Source organism: Callithrix jacchus, chromosome 11 (genome assembly GCF_049354715.1).
Source record: "Callithrix jacchus isolate 240 chromosome 11, calJac240_pri, whole genome shotgun sequence".
NCBI classification, from domain to species: Eukaryota; Metazoa; Chordata; class Mammalia; order Primates; family Cebidae; genus Callithrix; species Callithrix jacchus.
Genome location: NC_133512.1, coordinates 3,952,091 through 3,970,257, shown reverse-complemented (window position 1 = coordinate 3,970,257; position 18,167 = coordinate 3,952,091). Strand labels below are relative to the sequence as shown.

The window sequence follows — 18,167 nt, the reverse complement described above, 5'->3', positions numbered from 1 at the left end:
CTGTTCATATCCTTCTCCCACTTTTGGATGGGTTTGTTAGTTTTTTTTCTTGTAAATCTGTTTTAGCCCTTTGGAGATTAGATTCTGGATATTAGCCCTTTGTCAGATGGGTAGATTGCAAATATTTTCCCCATTCTGTTGGTTGCTAATTCACTCTAATGACTGTTTCTTTTGCCGTGCAGAAGCTGTGGAGTTTGATTAGGTCCCATTTGTCTATTTTCGCTTTTGTTGCCAATGCTTTTGGTGTGTTGGTCATGAAGTCCTTGCCTATGCCTATGTCCTGAATGGTTTCGCCTAGGTTTCCTTCTAGGGTTTCTATGGTGTTAGGTCTTATGTTTAAGTCTTTAATCCATCTGGAGTTAATTTTAGTGTAAGGTGTCAGGAAGGGGTCCAGTTTCTTCTTTCTGTACACTGCTAACCAGTTTTCCCAACACCATTTACTAAACAGGGAATCCTTTCCCCATTGCTTGTTTTTGTCAGGTTTGTCAAAAATCAGATGGTTGCAGATGTGTGGCATTGTCTCTGAGGCCTCTGTTCTGTTCCATTGGTCTATATCTCTGTTTTGGTACCAGTACCATGCTGTTTTGATTACAGGCAGCGTGATGCCTCTGGCATTGTTCTTTTTGCTTAGGATTGACTTGGCTATGCCAGCTCTCTTTTGGTTCCATATGAAGTTTAAGGTGTTTTTTTCTAGTTCTGTGAAGAAGGTCATTGGTAGCTTGATGGGGATATCAGTGAATTTGTAAATTACTTTGGGCAGTATGGCCATTTTCACGATATTAATTCTTCCTAACCATGAGCATGGAATGTTTCTCCATCCGTTTGTGTCCTCTCTTATTTCCTTGAGCAGTGGTTTGTAGTTCTCCTTGAAGAGGTCCTTTACATCCTTTGTTAGTTATATTCCTAGTATTTTATTTTGTTTGAAGCAATTGTGAATGGGAGTTTGCTCATGATTTGGCCAATGAGAGAATTTGTAATGATTCAGTCAGCTAGAAGATGTGACCCTGTCTGAGGGGTGAAAGTGATCAGCTAAATATGGTATTAGTTACATTCCCAAGAGGTGATGGGTTAGTGTTGCCGACATTAGGAGTGAGAGAGCAGAAGTATTTTAAGAATAGGGAATAGCATATTTAAGTATCCTGAGGCAGGAGGGAGCCAAAAGAAGGCTAGAATCCCTGGGAGCAACGAAGAGGAAAAATGATGTGAAACGGTGCTGGAAATCTAAGCACAGGTCAGATCACGAAAGGCGTGTACTGGTGAAGGAGTTCTGCTTTAGCCATTGAAGAACTTTAACAGATTTGCACTAAAAAAGTATTTAGTCAATGGTATGGGAAGAATATACGTAAAGGGACAAGAGCAGGTTCAGGGAGGCCGGGTGGGAGACTGTTGTGCTCTGAGCTGGAAGGATAACATGGAAGTGCCTGGGTTCGAGAGAGATTTTGGAAGCAGAATGGACAAACTTTGGTAACTGTTTGGTGAGAGAGGGGAAGTTGAGTGAACAATCATATGAAACACAGTTTGGTTTCTCGCTTAAGTAACTGAGCTCCTTTGAATGGTAGGACACGTTTGAACAGCAGCAGGTTTGCATTCTTATGTCTCACTGTGTATGCATTAATTCGAGGTACTTGAGAGACCTGAGTGGGGACATCAAGTGGCTGTCTGGGTATGTAAGAATAAGGAAAAAGTTCTGGACTAAATGTGGACCTGGAGTCGTCTGTATATAGATCATTGGAGCCATGGAGTGGAAGAATTTCTTTATGGAGAATGTGAGGATGGAGAAATGAAGAGGGCATACGGTAAAGTCTAAGGTGGTCCAGTATTAAAGAGAGGCACATAAAACGAGAGAAGCTACTGGAACTGACTGAAAGGAGTGATGAGAGAGGCAGAAAGAATCAGAAGGCCTTGGCTCCAGCCGGTTAAAGTGAAACAACCTTTGACAAGTTGAATATTCCATGTTCTGTTTTCTCAACCATAAGAAAAGTGTTCTTATATAATCTCATAAATTGTTCTGAGAATTATGTGGGGTGATTGTGAAGTAGAGACTAAAGCTGTACCCCGAAGTCAAAGCCACAGCTGAACTCTTCCTAGAGCCCAGCAAAAGGTCAAAATGACGCAGTGGCTTTTCTTTTGTGTCCATTAAGTGTTTCTGCAGACAGTTCCAGACACTGAGCTGCAGCAGCATCGCCTAAACAAATGCGAAGCCCCAACAGATCATTACAGTATCATAGTAATTCATTAGAGGAAAGTACAAACACCATTATAGAAATAAGTATAACTATATAATGCCTCATTAAGGGTGAGCTTACATATCTGTATGTATGTATATATGTGTGTGTGTATACAGACGTGTGTATATGTGTATGTATATGTGTGTGAAAACTGCGTATCACATGTGGCAGGGACTTAGATCTGCTAGCCTGTCTATGTTGATAACAGTACTGCAGTTCTGTTTGAAGAAGCAGTAAGACCGATCTCAGGTGATCGGTTGAAATTAATTTCAACAGTTATTGAAATATGCACACACACATACACACACACACACACACATACACACACATATCTGTGTCTACATAAATATACATAGAAACTCTTATAAGGGTGAAGAATTAAACACAGCAGCAATCTAGAAAGCAAATCCTTTCAGCAAATCCATGAGCTCTTGATTGCAAAGCACTGAGATAATTAGGCCTAATGGCTTTACAGTCCCGTATTCATGCGACACTGAATTATCTGTATCTTTTCAAAGGATTGGGAGAGCCTGCTTGCTTTTATGTTGGTGTGATCTTTATTTTAAATGGACTCATGATGGGATTGTTCTTCATGTATGGAGCGTACCTGAGGTAAGGCTGTACTGAGTTAACAGACCTTTCAGTGGACTCACGCTGACTGGCTGATATTTGTTGATTAAATAAAAAGGAAAATTAATGAGATTAGACTCATATCAGGAAAGTTTGTGGATTTATTTGATTTTTCGGAAGCTTAACCACTATTCAGAAACAGGAGCTATCTAAAATTCTACCTTTAAGGGATCCCTTTTATCCTGTAAGGATTTTTTTTAAAACTAAGATTTCCTAACAGGCTTTAATGGAATACCTCCTAGTTTCATGTGCAAAATTGATCAAACGTTGGAAGAGATCTTTGGTTGGCAGTAGTAGTAGCTTATTTCTGATTGTATATTCTACAGGTGAAATTACGCAGTGGAAATGCACTTTTCTATATGTCATATAGAAATATATAAGCTCATTAAACTATTTTGAGGGAAAAGGATTGCTTTAGATTGGGCAGGTTTAAAAATGTTCTGTTTTTTTAAAAAAAGTTCTGTTTTCTAAAAATAGTGTGTATTTCTTACCCTTTTTATTTTTTAGTATGGAAAATGTTACATAACAATGACTAAAACATTTTAAAATCAGTATTTTTCATTGGGAGGGCTACCTAAGAGGTGCTAGTCTCTCTCAATTGGTTATATAGTCCTGGAACATAAAATGCACTGTTAGGCTCTAGTCTTTAAGAAGGATATACAGATTCAACCAATGTGGACTATAAATGTGTCATCAAAACTGTGAGATTGGAATCTGGCATTAAGAGGAACAAAAGAAATAGGAATTTGGGGAAAACTTTTGTATTTGTTACAATGGCTACCCTTCCCACTGGCACTAACTGGGAAGGCAGGTGTTCTACTTCTGTTCTTTTGGTGGCTAACCATAAAATGTTAACATACAGATATAATTTGATCAAGTCTAAAATACATTGATATTTTTCCCTTTCTTCTAATTAACACAGGGAATCTTGGAATGCTTCTCAGTTAGTCCCGTTACCCTTTGCAGCTGCCACGATGATTATTTCTGCTGTCAAATCTTTTTTTGATTTATCCATATGTCTCCCGTTCCTCTGTGTACAGTTGGTCCTTGCTGCTCATACCTTCTTTCTTCCAATTTCTTCCTCTTTGAAGTTCATCCTCTGGATTATCTGTGTGAAACTTTATTAAATGGTAAATCATTTCCCATTAGCTTTCCTCTGCTGTTTTTTAATGCATTCCTTCCTTTCTTCATTCATTCAGCCAATATTTATTAATCTTCCAAGTTAGATGCTGGGGATACAGTAATGAACAAGGCATACTCAGAACCTGTCCCTGTCCTCACAGTGCTTAGAATGTGCTAGACTAGGGAAGTGGTGTACGGAGGGACGATAAGGTCCAGCCTGGAAACACTACACAGACGTGTGTGTGTGAGCATCTGCATTCCCACACACAGACATGATCACAAAAAGGCAATTTAAGAAATGGTTTTTGGCTGGGCCCAGTGGCTCATGCCTGTAATCCCAGAACTCTGGGAGGCCGAGGCGGCCGGATCTCTTGGGGGCAATAGTTCAAGACAAGCCTGGCCAAAATGGTGCAACCTTGTCTCTACTAAAAATAAAAAAATCAGCTGGGTGTAGCGGCATGTTCCTGTAATCCCAGCTACTACAGAGGCTGAGGCAGAAGAATTGGCTTCCACCCTGGAGGCGGAGGTTGCAGTGAGCCGAGATCTTGCCACTACACTCCAGCCTGGGTGGCAGAGTGAGATTCTGTTTCAAAAAACCAAAAACAAAAAGAAATGGTTTTTATCTTTCATCTAATTTTTGTATTCTGCGTTATTGCTTCTCTGGAATTCAAGTAAAGAATATTTGCAGTAGTTTAGACAGTTCTAAGTTACTGCTAAATGAAACTGTTAGAATCTTGTCTTCATTTCTCAGTCCCTTGAATCCAATTTCAAAAGATAAAAATTTGCCTTTATTCAGAGTATTCTAAGACTCTAAAGTGCTAGCTTGTTTCTTAAAAATTATTTTATGTTCACACCTTATGTATTTTATTAAAAAAGTATTTTAGCTATAATAAATTATAAAATTGAGATTATATGTACACTATGTACACTTTTTAGAATTGAAATTCAGGATTTAAATATAAACTACATGGGTATGGTTTATTACTATTATGTTTTAAATGTGGAAAACTAATTTTTAAATTCTGAGATAACTGTGAAAAACTCACTATATTTTATGTGAATTTTGATTATATACTCTTTTTTTTTTTTTACAGTGGGACTCAACTAGGAGGTTTTATTACAGTACTGTGCTTATTTTTCAACCATGAAGAGGTTTGTTTTTTAGAAAGCAATTTTTAAGAAATAGAAGGAGCTGTAGAGGAACAAGAAAATATTTTCATTAAAACAGTATTTAATTGTATACCACTTATGACTTCACAGCATTTTAAAGACCCTTGTGTTATAAATTGATATTTTAATCATGTTGATTGAAATGTTTAAATAGCTAGAATTTCAAACATGAAATCTCTTGCCTTATTCTCAGTAAAATATACATATGCATTATTCTGGAGAGAAAGGGAAATACAGTACCTGTTGAGTTGAATCACCATCATGCACATTATCCGAGTTATTCCTACTAAACTTTTTTGGGGGGTGATGGGAGCCTCACCATACAAGTTATGAAATTTAAATTTAAAGAAAGTTAAGTTACTTATTCATTACACGATGAAGCTGGATTTCCTATTCTGTATCTGTCTGCCTCCAAAACCTCTCCCTGTCACACACACACATTTATAAAATTATGCTTATATTTTATAAAAACATATATATTCAACTTTTTTTTTGTGGTAAGAATAATTAACATGAGAACTGCCCTCATCAGATTTTTAAGTGTACAATACAGTATTAACACAATGTTGTATAGTAGATCTCTACAACTTATTCATTTGCCTAACTGAAACTACGTACATATTGCACTCCCCGAAACAGCGATGGAAGAGGCCTCAGGCCTGACAGCAGGCACCCGGTTAAGACACTGCCTTCTGCTCCCTCACTTCTTTCTGTTACGTCATGCTGTCTGTTCAGTAATGCAAAATGCTGAATTCAAAATAGACATTAACTTACTAACTCAGCCCAAGGAAACATAGTCCACCTAAAAAAGAACTCATAGAAGCTTATTTCAAATACGGTGGATTCATTCAACAAAACATTGAGTACATACTATGTTCATGCTCTGTTAGATCCTGAGGATATGGCAATGAAAAAGAGTGACACTGTAATCCCAGCGCTTTGGGAGGCCGAGACGGGTGGATCGTAAGGTCGAGAGATCGAGACCATCCTGGTCAACATGGTGAAACCCCGTCTCTACTAAAAATACAAAAAATTAGCTGGGCATGGTGGCGCGTGCCTGTAATCCCAGCTACTCAGGAGGCTGAGGCAGGAGAATTGCCTGAACCCAGGAGGTGGAGGTTGTGGTGAGCTGAGATCGCACCATTGCACCCCAGCCTGGGTAACAAGAGCGAAACTCCATCTCAAAAAAAAAAAAAAAGAAAAGAAAAAGAGTGACACTCTACTAGCTCTTGGGAGCAAAATATTTAACATGTTATGACACAGTTTGCATAGGGTAGAAATTGTTTGTTTGCCTGCTTGCTTGTTTGCTCGGTCACCCAGGCTGGAGTACATTGATGCGATCTCAGCTAACCGCAACCTCCGCCTTTGGGATTCAAGCAATTCTCCTGCCTCAGCCTCCTGAGTAGTTGGGATTACAGGCATGTGCCACCATGCCTGGCTAAGTTTTTGTGTTTTTAGTAGAGATGGGGTTTCACCATGTTGGACAGGCTGGTCTTGAACTCCTGACCTCGTGATCCACCTACCTAGGCCTCTCAAAGTGCTGGGGCTTACAGGCGTGGGCCACCACGCCCGACCAGGGTAGAAGCACTTTTATGCATTGCTGTTGGGTTAATTTTTAAAAAATCAGTTAGATGAATCATAATAATTATACATAAAAGCCTTATATATATTATTTTAAAGCAAACAAATGCATTGTCATTCAACAATGTGTTGACAGAAAGACAAAGCTTTATCTCTGAGTGTCCCAGACAACTGTTTGGATAAGTTGACTTTCTTATATGTATCATAACTCCTTTTCCAAAATTTACAATTTTGGTTTCTTGGAAGAGGAGCAATAACTTTTAAGACTCTCACGAAGTAATGAGTTTACGTTCTTTCTAGAATTTTAGAATTTTTGATGGAAAATTTTTCCGTCAGAATTCCCATATGTCTCATGGGAATTTTGTCTAAAAATAAAAATTATTTCTAAGACATATGTCTGATCCATCTGTTGCTGGTTTCTGTACATGGTAGTTAATTGCTCTCTACTTAATGGCCTCATGCATTAAGAGAGCTTCAAAACCTGAGAAGCTATGCCAGACACTCGGAAACGGGATCTAGTGACCCTAGTATTAAAACTACTAAGACAAACTCACCCTGGTTTTTAAATATGTTCGTTGTAGTAAGCATGATATGAAATGGGCATTTTGTTGATTTCAGGCCACCCGTGTGATGTGGACGCCACCCCTCCGTGAAAGTTTTTCCTATCCGTTCCTTGTACTGCAGATGTATATTTTAACTTTGATTCTCAGGTAACTTTGATTTATAAAACAAAGGCAAATAAACTATAAGTTACGTTTCTTAAAATATACTTTAGCACTTTGGGAGGCCGAGGTTGGCAGACCACTTGAGGTCAGGAGTTCGAGACCAGCCTGGCCAGCATGGTGAAACCCCGTCTCTACTAAAATGCAAAAATTAGTCCTGCATGGTGGTGTACACCTGTAATCCCAGCTACTCAGGAGGCTGAGGCAGGAGAATCACTTGAACCCAGGAGGCGGAGGTCACAGTGAGCCAAGATTGTGTCACTGCATTCCAGTCTGGGTGACAGAGTGAGAGACTCCCTCTCAAAAAATAAAAATTATATATATATGTGTGTGTGTGTGCGCGCGTGTATGTATATATACATATATATACTATATAAAATATATATTATTACATATATACTTCAACTTATGACATTGTAACAAATTTAGAGCATTTTAAAGTTATTTTAAGAGTAAATTGAGTATAAAATTAAGAAAATAATTCAAAATTGCTATGTAAAAATTGCTCTCCGTTTAAAAGTGTAGGCAACAGGTTTTAGATAACTACATTATGTTTTAATAAACCAAAAGGTATGTGTTCATATACGGTTGCCAAGATTCAAAAGTTTTTGAGACACAATTACGTTCTCAAAGTTGAGGTACTCTGACATTGTTTTCCAACCTGTGGTTTTGATGAATGTGCCATGAAAAAAGTATTCTGTGTGCACAGGAATTTGGGAAATGTGGAGTTAGATGCACATGAAGTACATATATTCACATATTTATGAGGCATTTCTGAACAACCAATGTTTCTAACAGGTCAACAAGTTTCATCTCAAACTTGTTTTTTGGACACACTTTTTTGTAGGGATTTTATTTATAAGCATTTTAGATATTTAGGAGGTCTGAGAAGTGAACAAACAAACCTTTAAGTGGTAGAATAGTATAAATAACCTTATGAGAGAAATAAGTTTAATAGAATACTAATGAGACCTCTCACTGAATGTATTAATGATCACTATCTTCTCCAAACTCCCAGCGGACTCCGTTCTTCACCTACTAGTCCCTGGCAGATTCTGCCTCATATAAAAATCTTTTGTTTATCTTCTTTGCTTTTTCAAACAGCAAGTGTAATCATCCACACATACACAAATGTCTATGTATAAATATACAATTGTATGCATGCATGTAGGTATGTATTTTTTTATTTAGTGATGAAGTCTTGCTGTGTTGCCCAGGCTGGAGTGTAATGGCACGATCTCAGCTCACGGCAACATCCGCCTCCCTGTTTCAAGCGATTCTCCTGCCTCAGCCTCCTGAATAGCTGGGATTACAGGCATGTGCCACCACACCCGGCTAATTTTCTATTTTTAGTAGAGACAGGGTTTCTCCATGGTGGTCAGTCTGGTCTCGAACTCTCGACATCAGGTGATCTGCCTGCCTTGGCCTCCCAAATGGCTGGTATTACAGGCATAAGCCACTACACTCAGCCTCCCAATAATAATTTTATTTATAATTCACTTATTTATTTTATAAATGGGGTCTTGCTATATTGCCCAGGCTGGACTCAGTCTATTTATTTTATTATTATTATTATTACTTTTGAGTCAGAATCTCACTCTGTTGCCCAGGCTGGAGTGCAGTGGTGTGATCCTGGCTCACTGCAACCTCTGCTTCCCAGGTTCAAGTGATTCTCCTGCCTCAGCCTCCCAAGTAGTTGGGATTATAGGCACATGCCACCACCTCCAGCCAATTTTTGTATTTTAATAGAGACAGGGTTTTGCCACATTGGCCAGGTTGGTCTTGAACTCCTGACTTCAAGTGATCCACCCGCCTCCGCCTCCCAATGTGCTGGGATTACAGGAGTGAGCCACCATGCCCAGCCAATTGCATGCATTTAAAAGTACCAGTGGAAACAGGGACCGTGCCATATTTATCTCTTTAATCACAGAACGCGGCCATGCAAATATTTGTGGCACTCAGGTAAAGCTAACTGAAGAGAGTGGTCAGTGGCGGTGTACTGGAGTGGCGCAGACCTTGAGAATGCAGCAGGGTAACTAACTTCTGATTTGTTGCCAGCCTGACAAGTATATTCTACGGTTGCATTTGGATTTAGGAACCTGCTCCTTATTCAGATTTCTATGTCATTGCTCCACACTTTGCTTTCTCTCAAAGATTAGGTGAAGGAAGCTGCCTATTCTCCATCACCCCTTGCTATTCATTCCCAGTTTAATTCCTAGGAAGGTGGGTTATTTTTCTTTATTTTTTTTTTGAGGTGATATCAGTCTGGTCAGTAAGAGGTTTTATGGAATAAAATGTCTTAATGAGAGCATTTAGGTTTCTGTCATTGAGGCCATGTGCTATACTCTATATCTTAGTCAAAAATAATTTTTTGTTTGAAAAATAGAAGATTACAAAGTACATAATGAGTATTTTGTGATAACATTACTATACAATACGATCATTTAGAATTTTGCTTTTGAAAATTTATATACAATTGTACAAAGATTCATCAAAATCCAATGCAGCATTTATAAAAGGAACAGTTACGGTTTTATTATTTGTGTGAAATGTTTGTGTGTGTGTTTTTTTTAATATCTAAGTTACTGTAGTTACTCTGTGGTAAAATGTATTGGTTCCCAGTACATCTCAGTCATGCAAAATGGACAATTTAAACTTCCATGTGCTTCAACTGAATTCTAGAATGATTTTTTAATTTTTTGAGATTCCTTTTCCTTAAATTTTTCCCATTGTTGTTAAGATATTACTTTGTCAGCACCTGTATTTGTCTTCAATGTTTTGAAATAGGTAAGTGGTGGTGTGTGAAAGTTGACTCATGCCGGAGAAGCATCTGGAGGACTGCAGGGGCAGGGCTGGGTCCCATTTTCTCACCTTCTTGCTGGAGTATTGAATTTCTAATGCCATGCGTATGTAGAGGAAAATGAGCTTTCATATTTAAAATATTTAATGGTAAATTACAATGTTATTTTTCAAACTCAAATTTTGATTGCTTCATGCAACGCAGTTTTATAGTCCAAGCATTTCAAGTTCTTTTTAGTAGACTTTAAAAAGTTACTCTATTTTGTTGTATTAAGTAAAGGTAATGCAATAATTTAGATTTTATCATTTTGCGATCAGTCTTTCTTTTCAGGGACAGCCTATTTGTAGGGTGAGACTTACTGGTGTCGATTCTCTCTATTAAGGACCTCGGGAAATGATAGAAGGCCCTTCATTGCACTCTGTCTTTCCAATGTTGCTTTTATGCTTCCCTGGCAATTTGCTCAGTTTATACTTTTTATACAGGTAAGATGATTGTTTAAATTAATTTTTATTTTAAGTCCTGGGGTACATGTGCAGGATATGCAGGTTTGTTCCCTAGGTACATGTGTGTCATGGTGGTTTTTGCACCTATCTATCACCTAGGTATTAAGCCCAGCATCCATTACCTATTTTTCCAAATGTTCTCCCTCCCTCCAACCCCATCCCCTGATAGGCCCTGGTGTGTGATGTTCCTTCCCTGTATCCATGTGTTCTCATTGTTCAGCTCCCACTTATAAGTGAGAACATGTGGTGTTTGGTTTTCTGTTCCCGTTGCTGAGGATAATGGCCTCCAGCTCCATCCATGTCCCTGCAAAGGACCTGATCCTGTTTCTTTCTATGGCTGCATGGTATTTCATGGGATACATGTACACATTTTCTCTATCCAGTCTATCACTGATGGGCATTTGGGTTGAGTCCCTGTCTTTGCTATTGCGAATAGTGCTGCAGTGAACAAATGGGTACATGTATGTTTGTAATAGAATAAGTTATATTCCTTTGGTATATTAAGTTGAATGCAAGATGTACTTTGTTGTTTCCATAGAAAATTTTAAATATGATTACATTTATGCCATAAAAGATTTTTACAATAGGGAATAAAGTTTACATAAATATATAATTTTTATGAAATAATATAATTCTACATTCTTTTAGTGGATTGGTTAGTTTGACAGATTTTAAGGCTCGACATGGGAAAAACTTTTTTCTATTATTTTTATTCACAAATGCTCTTTTTGATGTTTGAGTTAATATCTCAACTGTAGGTTTTCCTTTTGCCCTAGGAATCATTCTGGGCTCCAAGCTACATGGCATGCTAAGGGCCAAGCCTATTCTTCACAGCGGGACATTCTGCTTCTAATCCAGCTAAATGTTGGCCGTTTTGTCTGTAGAGCAGAAATTTACCGGGCAAAGTTTCTGTGAGCTTTAATCATAAAGCTCATCGTTGCTTAAGTGAGCTGAGCCCATGTCCTGTTTCCAAAACAATTGCATAACTAGTACCAAGAAACTGAATTTGGGAGTAAATAGAGAATTTTGATGAAATTTCATGATCCTAAGATTTTCCATCAGAGCACTTTCCTATAACACTGATAATATTAATAATATTCTATATTGGAAGTGAGAAATTCTACCAAGAAGGCTCATGCTGCCAAAAGCCTACAAAGAATGAAACAAAATTATGACCCCAGCTTAATTGGTACCGCATGTTTAAAGTTTTCCCTCTGCCTTACTTCATAATTGTTGGCCCCTTTCAGGTTATAGTTTTCACTGTTTGCACAGGCCAACACAGTAGAATAGATTTTTAATGAGGATCACTTCATTGCAAGCAAGTTCATTAATCCAGTAGTACTGATTAAACTATTTAAGAAGCTCTTTGGGTAAGTTTGATAATGCTATAGTGATTTTCTAGCCATGCTCTGGATATATACTAGGATTTTATTTTTCTTTACTAATGTATATCATTTTGTATGTACATGTGCATTTCATGCTTACAGAGGGATAATTCAATGTTGTTTTTCTGGAAGTACTTTAAGATTTTATTCTTAATTGTGTTTTTCATAAATTAAGGTTAAAATTAGTTCATTGTGCCATCATACCTGGCTAATTTTTTAATTTTTTGTAGAGATTGGGTCTCATTATCTTGTCCAGGCTGGTCTTGAACTCCTGGGCTCAGGCAGTCCTCCAATCTTGGCCTCCCAAAATGCTGGGATTATAGTCATGAGCCACTATGCCTGGCCCAATTTATTTTTTATGACTTCTATGCTCTCCTGGAATTTTTAATCTTATCAGTTTTGTCCTTGAACTTTTGAAGTATAAAGACATATCTGACGATGCCAGACAAGAGTTTGAGTGATCTCCAAGCTATCAATAGTTTTTATATATCAAAGAGCTATAGAACAAAAATAGAAAAAGAATATAGAATAGACCATATGTAACCAACAAAGCATAACATATTTATTATCTGGCCTTTTATATAACAAATGTGCTGATTCCTGATCTAAATCTTTTGTGGATCTATTTCTATTGTGTTAGTGATAGTGTCTTATCTCCATCTATTGTGGGTTATTTTTGATTTGGTGCTGGACATTATACATGAGAAATTGGAAAGGCAAGTAAAAAGCTCTCATAAATCTTGAACCACCTTCATGCAATCAGATTGAGATGATCCATAGTTGGGTTTCAGTCTTTCTGAGGGCTGCTTGATTTCTGGTTCACTATGATAGTGTGATATTTTGAAGCTCCAAAGTGAAGCACCTTCTCAGTGTACCCTGACTGCCGAATCTGCTGACATGCCTGCTCAGCTTGTTGGTCCCCTAACTGCCTCTCAGCTGGCAGGCAGCTGCCTCTGTGGAAATTGGCAGATGCCTCTGGAAGAAACGTGGCCCAAAATACCATGCCCATCAGTAGAGATTGCCATCTATCTTTTAAATGCCTCATTTACTTTGTTAACAATATGTGTCTTTTATACCTGTGCTTAAAATATTTTAATTTTTATGTTTATATTTTTCCTAGCCATTCTAGTTCTTAGTGGGAAGGTTGGTTCAAATTACTTTGCTTGCCATTATTAGAACTGTAGCCCTCCTCCTGTATTTACTTTGTCTGTGAATAGTCAAGTATTAGTTTTCGCTTTTTTTCCACTTTTGCTTTTTTCTGTTATTTCAGATAGCATCATTATTTCCCATGTATATTGTGGGATACATTGAGCCAAGCAAATTTCAGAAGATCATTTATGTGAACATGGTAACATTTTTAATATCTATAAGTCAAATATTAAAATAGGTTCTCAGAGTTTATAAAATCTCAGTGATTCTATTTTATAGGATACCTCCTCTTTGGTAATATTTAATACGTATGGTATTGGTGATATCCAGCAGGAAAACTGGAAATGTATATTATAGATGTCATATTATCACAGACTATGCTTTCAACTAGACTGTAGACCTGTTTTACCCTCTAAAGCTTTTATTTTTATGTTTTATTTGTTATTCTTGTTACTGCTTTTAAAACTGCCTTTACTTTCTCACACATGAGATTTTTAGCATTTTGCGAGAATATGACACTCTAACTGAAATTTTATGTTCTTACAATTTTGTTTTTGACTTAGGTCCCAAACATAGCTTCCTTCATAACATAAGAAGTTAGTAAAGCTTCATAAAAAATAGAAGTCCTGAAGTCTAATAAAAATAAGATTAATAAAACTAGTATTTATAACTGTCTTTCTTGTGATATTATTTCATTGTTGAAACAGTAGAATCAGACTTATTTTTCATTGTTCCAAGTAGCAGATGGAGAAAAAGTTAAATTCTGCCAGATAGAGTTTATAGTCTTGAATTTTAATACTTAGAATCTACCAGTGGCTTGAAATTCTATTATCATTAGGCCAAGAGTCATTCATCTTTATGCAAATAAATTTGCCTTAGAAATGGCTGTATACCTGGAAAGTATGCATTATGCCTATATGTGTAGTAACCATACACTGTGTTTTTTTCTTTGTTTTTTTTTCAGATTTCAGTTATCCTTAGTTTCATTTTGATGTTTGGAAATGCAATGTACTTATCTTCTTATTATTCTTCATCTTTGTTGATGACGTGGGTAAGTGTTTAGTTCATAAAGTTGGGTAACCCGCCAAACGGCATGTTTTCCTGTCTAAAAGAGGTATAAGAATAAATAGACCCTTTCCTGATTATCATTCAACATGACAAAGTTCTTCCCAAGCAAAGCTTTTTATCTATCTTATCCTTGAAAAAATTATAGTATATTATAAAGGGTTTTTTAAGACAGTGCCCAAGTAAATACTTAAAAATTACAATAAAATAAGGAGACTTACTTTAAGCATATCCCGTTTTATGATAAAATGACTTCTTTTCTCCTAAGTCACTTGAGGAGGTTACATACCCGTTGCAGTGACACTACCGTTTCCCAAAACATTTTTGGTACTCCTCTGAGTTTCCATCGCAGACTACGGCACATTTTCTAGAATGTCTTCAGTGGTGGCAAATCTTTGCCTTTCAAGAGTGGATTTGATTTTTGAAAATAACCAAAATTCTGTAAATATTTTGTGTGATTGGGCCGGGCAACACAGGTCTCGATCAAACGATGGTATGACAGTAAACTCACGAGACCATATTTTGCATCCATAACTAAATTATTTCTGAAGGCAGTTTAGAAAGTGTAGTTTCAAACTACTTTAAGCAATGACAACATAATTAGAATAAGGGTGCAGTCTCCTCACAGGAACTAGATGGAATCACTCTCATTTGGATATGTGTTTAGAAGGGTGTTTTAATAAATCAGTTCTATTACATTGTAGTCACACTTCTAATATCCATAAGCCAGAACCCCGAATATTCACCTCTACCTCCCGTCTCCACACTGATCAGAAATGATACCAACGGCAGTAATGCCAAAATACAGCACTTTTCTGTGTATGGTCTGGTGATTTCGTCTTTTGGGATTGCCCTTATGTTTTAATATTTTTTGCTTTCCATGCCCTTTTTCCCTCAGAGTGATTAATCCTTCCTCTTTCTCTCCCAAAATGCGTGCTCTTTCTTTCCAACATTTTGCCAAACGGTTTCAGCATTAGAGTGGAGGACTCCTAATAGTGTGCTCATCTACCTCTTTTAATGAAAACTTTTTTATTTTGAAATGGAATACAGATAAAAAGAGCATAAAGCAAATGTTTGTGTGCTGACTTAGTGCTGGCTAAATAAGTACAGTCTTGCCTCAGTGTCTGAAGGAACTGGTTCCAGGACACCCCTCACTTTGTGGATACGAAAATCTGCCGATGTTCAAGTTTCTTATATAAAATGGAGTGTGTGTGTGTGTGTGTGTTTGCATATAACATATGCACATCTTCCTGCAAACTTGTTTTTTTCTTTTGGAGATGGAGTTTCACTCTTGTTGCCCAGGCTGGAGTGCAATGGGCATCTTGGCTCACCGCAACCTCCGCCTTCTGGGTTCAAGAGACTCTCCTGCCTTGGTCTCATGAAGAGCTGGAATTACAGGCATGCACTACTGCAGCTGGCTAAATTTCGTGTTTTTAGTAGAGACGGGGTGTCTCCATGTTGGTCAGGTTGCTCTCAAAGTCCTGACCCCAGGTAATCTGCCCACCTTGGCCTCCCAAAGTACTGGCATTATAGGCGTGAGCCACCGCACTGGGCCTGAAACATTTTTTAAGTTAAAATTCTTAGTATTACATTGTAGCATAATTTTCAGTATTTAGTTTCCACGCTTTGATTTTCTTCTTCATGCTTATTAAATGCAGATTGGATCTGCTTCACTTACGTTATAAATGTATCACTTTCTCTTGAATACTTTTTATCTTATTCTTTTTTATTTCTAAAAGGTTCTTCTCTTCGCCTTTTATAGCTCTTAGGGCATTACCATGTGCATTTCTTCATATTCCTTCCAGTTTAATTTTTATGTCTGAAATTATTTTTGTTTCATTTCAAATTCTTTGAGTTCTCTCAGCTCATTTCTCGGTTTTTCTGATTTTGATTTGTGTCATTCTTTCACCATTTTAGTATTTTTAAATGTCATATTTTAATTGTCTCATTTTGAAATGTAAATTTTGTTTAATTATATAGTCTTTCATCCTTATGTAACGGTGTTTGCCATAGGATCTTTCAGAGAAGCCCTTTATCAGTTTGAAGAGGTTCCCTTCTGTTCATAATTTGCTGAGTTTTTCAGAAATGAATTTTGGAGATATGGTATAATCATATGGTTTCTCTTTTCCGGTTTGTTAATGCGCTGCATTATATTGGTCGATTTTCAGATGTTACAGCATCTTTACATTCCTTGAATAGACCTCACCTTGGTCATGCTGTATTATTGTTATTTATTGCTGGATACAGCTTTCTAAAATTTGGTTTATAATTTTTACACCTAAGTTCATGACAATAATTGGTTCATAGTTTTCCTGTGACATCTTTAGCATCTTTGGTATCATGGTAATGCGGGCCTCATGAAATGCGTTACAAAGTGTTCTCTCCTTTCCAGTCTTCTGAAGAATTTGTGTAGAATCATTAAGATTTCTTCCCTAAATGTTTGGTAGAATTTACCAGTGAACCCATCTAGGACTTTCTTTGTGGTAGTGTTTTTATTTACAGGTTCCATTTCATTAATAAGACATAAAGCTATTTGGGTTACCTGTTTCCTCTTGAGTGAACTTCGGTTGTATCTTTCAAGGAATTTTTCAATTTTGTTCATGATGTCAAATGTATTGACAATGGCATAATTTCTTTTCTGTAGTATCTGTAGTGGTCAGTCCTCTTTCATTCCTGCTACTAGATGTTTGTGTTCTATTTTCTTTTCTCTCTCATCAGTCTGGTTATCAATTTTATTAATTTTCTCAAGGAATCAGCTTTGTTTTCATTGATTTGCTCTACTGTTTTTTGTTTTCTAGTCCATTGATTTCTACTCTATCTTTATTACTTCACTTCGTGGGCTTCCTTTGGGTTTTGCTCTCCTTTTTTTCTAGGTGTTGATTTTTTCTTTGTTTGTTTGTTTTGTTTTGTTAGTATACAGCAAGATCATTGACTTGAGACCTTTCTTGTTTTTTTTTAAACACAGGTGTTTAGTGCTATAAACCTCCCTCAAAGTACTGCCTTATCAGCATCCCATATATTTTGATAAAGTGCCTTTTAATATTTATTTAATGTTATTGTGATACATTTTACTTAGATGTGATATAGAAGTCTCAGTAAATTTTTATTTTATTTAAACAATAAATTGTCTTTTAAAAGTATTTGAAACCTTATCTGTTTACCTCGTCGTTACCATTTTCACTGCCTTTTACTTGTGTAGAGCAAGTAGAGCCACACTCTATTCCTGCTATCTGAAAGACCTCCTTCAACATTTCTGTTAGTGCAAATCACCTGGTCATGGAGTCTTTCTTTTGCCTTCATTTTTCAAAGGTATGTCTCCTGGGTGCAGAACTGCAGGTTGGCAGCAATTTTCTTTAAGAATTTAAAAGATGCTGCTTGACTTGTCTTGTTGCTTGCATTTTTTTCTTATGAAATCTGTTGACATCCCTATGCTTTCATCCGTAAATAATGTTACATCTCTAGCTGTTATCAGCTAGAGATAAGATGTTCTCTTTACCACTGATTTTGAGCAATTTGTTTATATAATGTGCCTTACTATAGCTTTTAAAATATTTCTTGTATTTAGGATTCATTGAAATTCTTAGATCTTTAGGTTTGCAATTTTCATCTAATTGGGAAAAATTTTGGCCATTATTTCTTCAAATATTTTTCTGCCTCCCCACCGCATATCCATTTAGGAACTCTCATTACATGCATATTGGGCTGCTTGAAATTGATCTGTGGTTTATGGAGCTTATGTTTATTTTGTTCTTTATTTAATTTTGGATAGTTATGATAGCTGTGTCTTCCAGAGTTCACTGGTTGTTTTTCTG

The 18,167-nt window shown here is 36.9% G+C and overlaps 1 protein-coding gene across 4 annotated transcripts in view; it reads left to right on the top strand.

Annotated features, from left to right (window-relative positions):
- Positions 1-18,167, top strand: part of DPY19L2 (dpy-19 like 2) — a 104,020-nt gene that overhangs the window by 20,283 nt on the left and 65,570 nt on the right. For all 4 annotated transcript variants that reach the window (XM_078342195.1, XM_035253150.3, XM_035253151.3 and 1 more), the window contains exons 6-11: positions 2,747-2,840; positions 5,075-5,132; positions 7,350-7,441; positions 10,636-10,735; positions 13,412-13,489; positions 14,255-14,341. In XM_078342195.1, the coding sequence (XP_078198321.1) occupies positions 2,747-2,840; positions 5,075-5,132; positions 7,350-7,441; positions 10,636-10,735; positions 13,412-13,489; positions 14,255-14,341 (509 nt within the window). The remainder of the gene's footprint in view (positions 1-2,746; positions 2,841-5,074; positions 5,133-7,349; positions 7,442-10,635; positions 10,736-13,411; positions 13,490-14,254; positions 14,342-18,167) is intronic.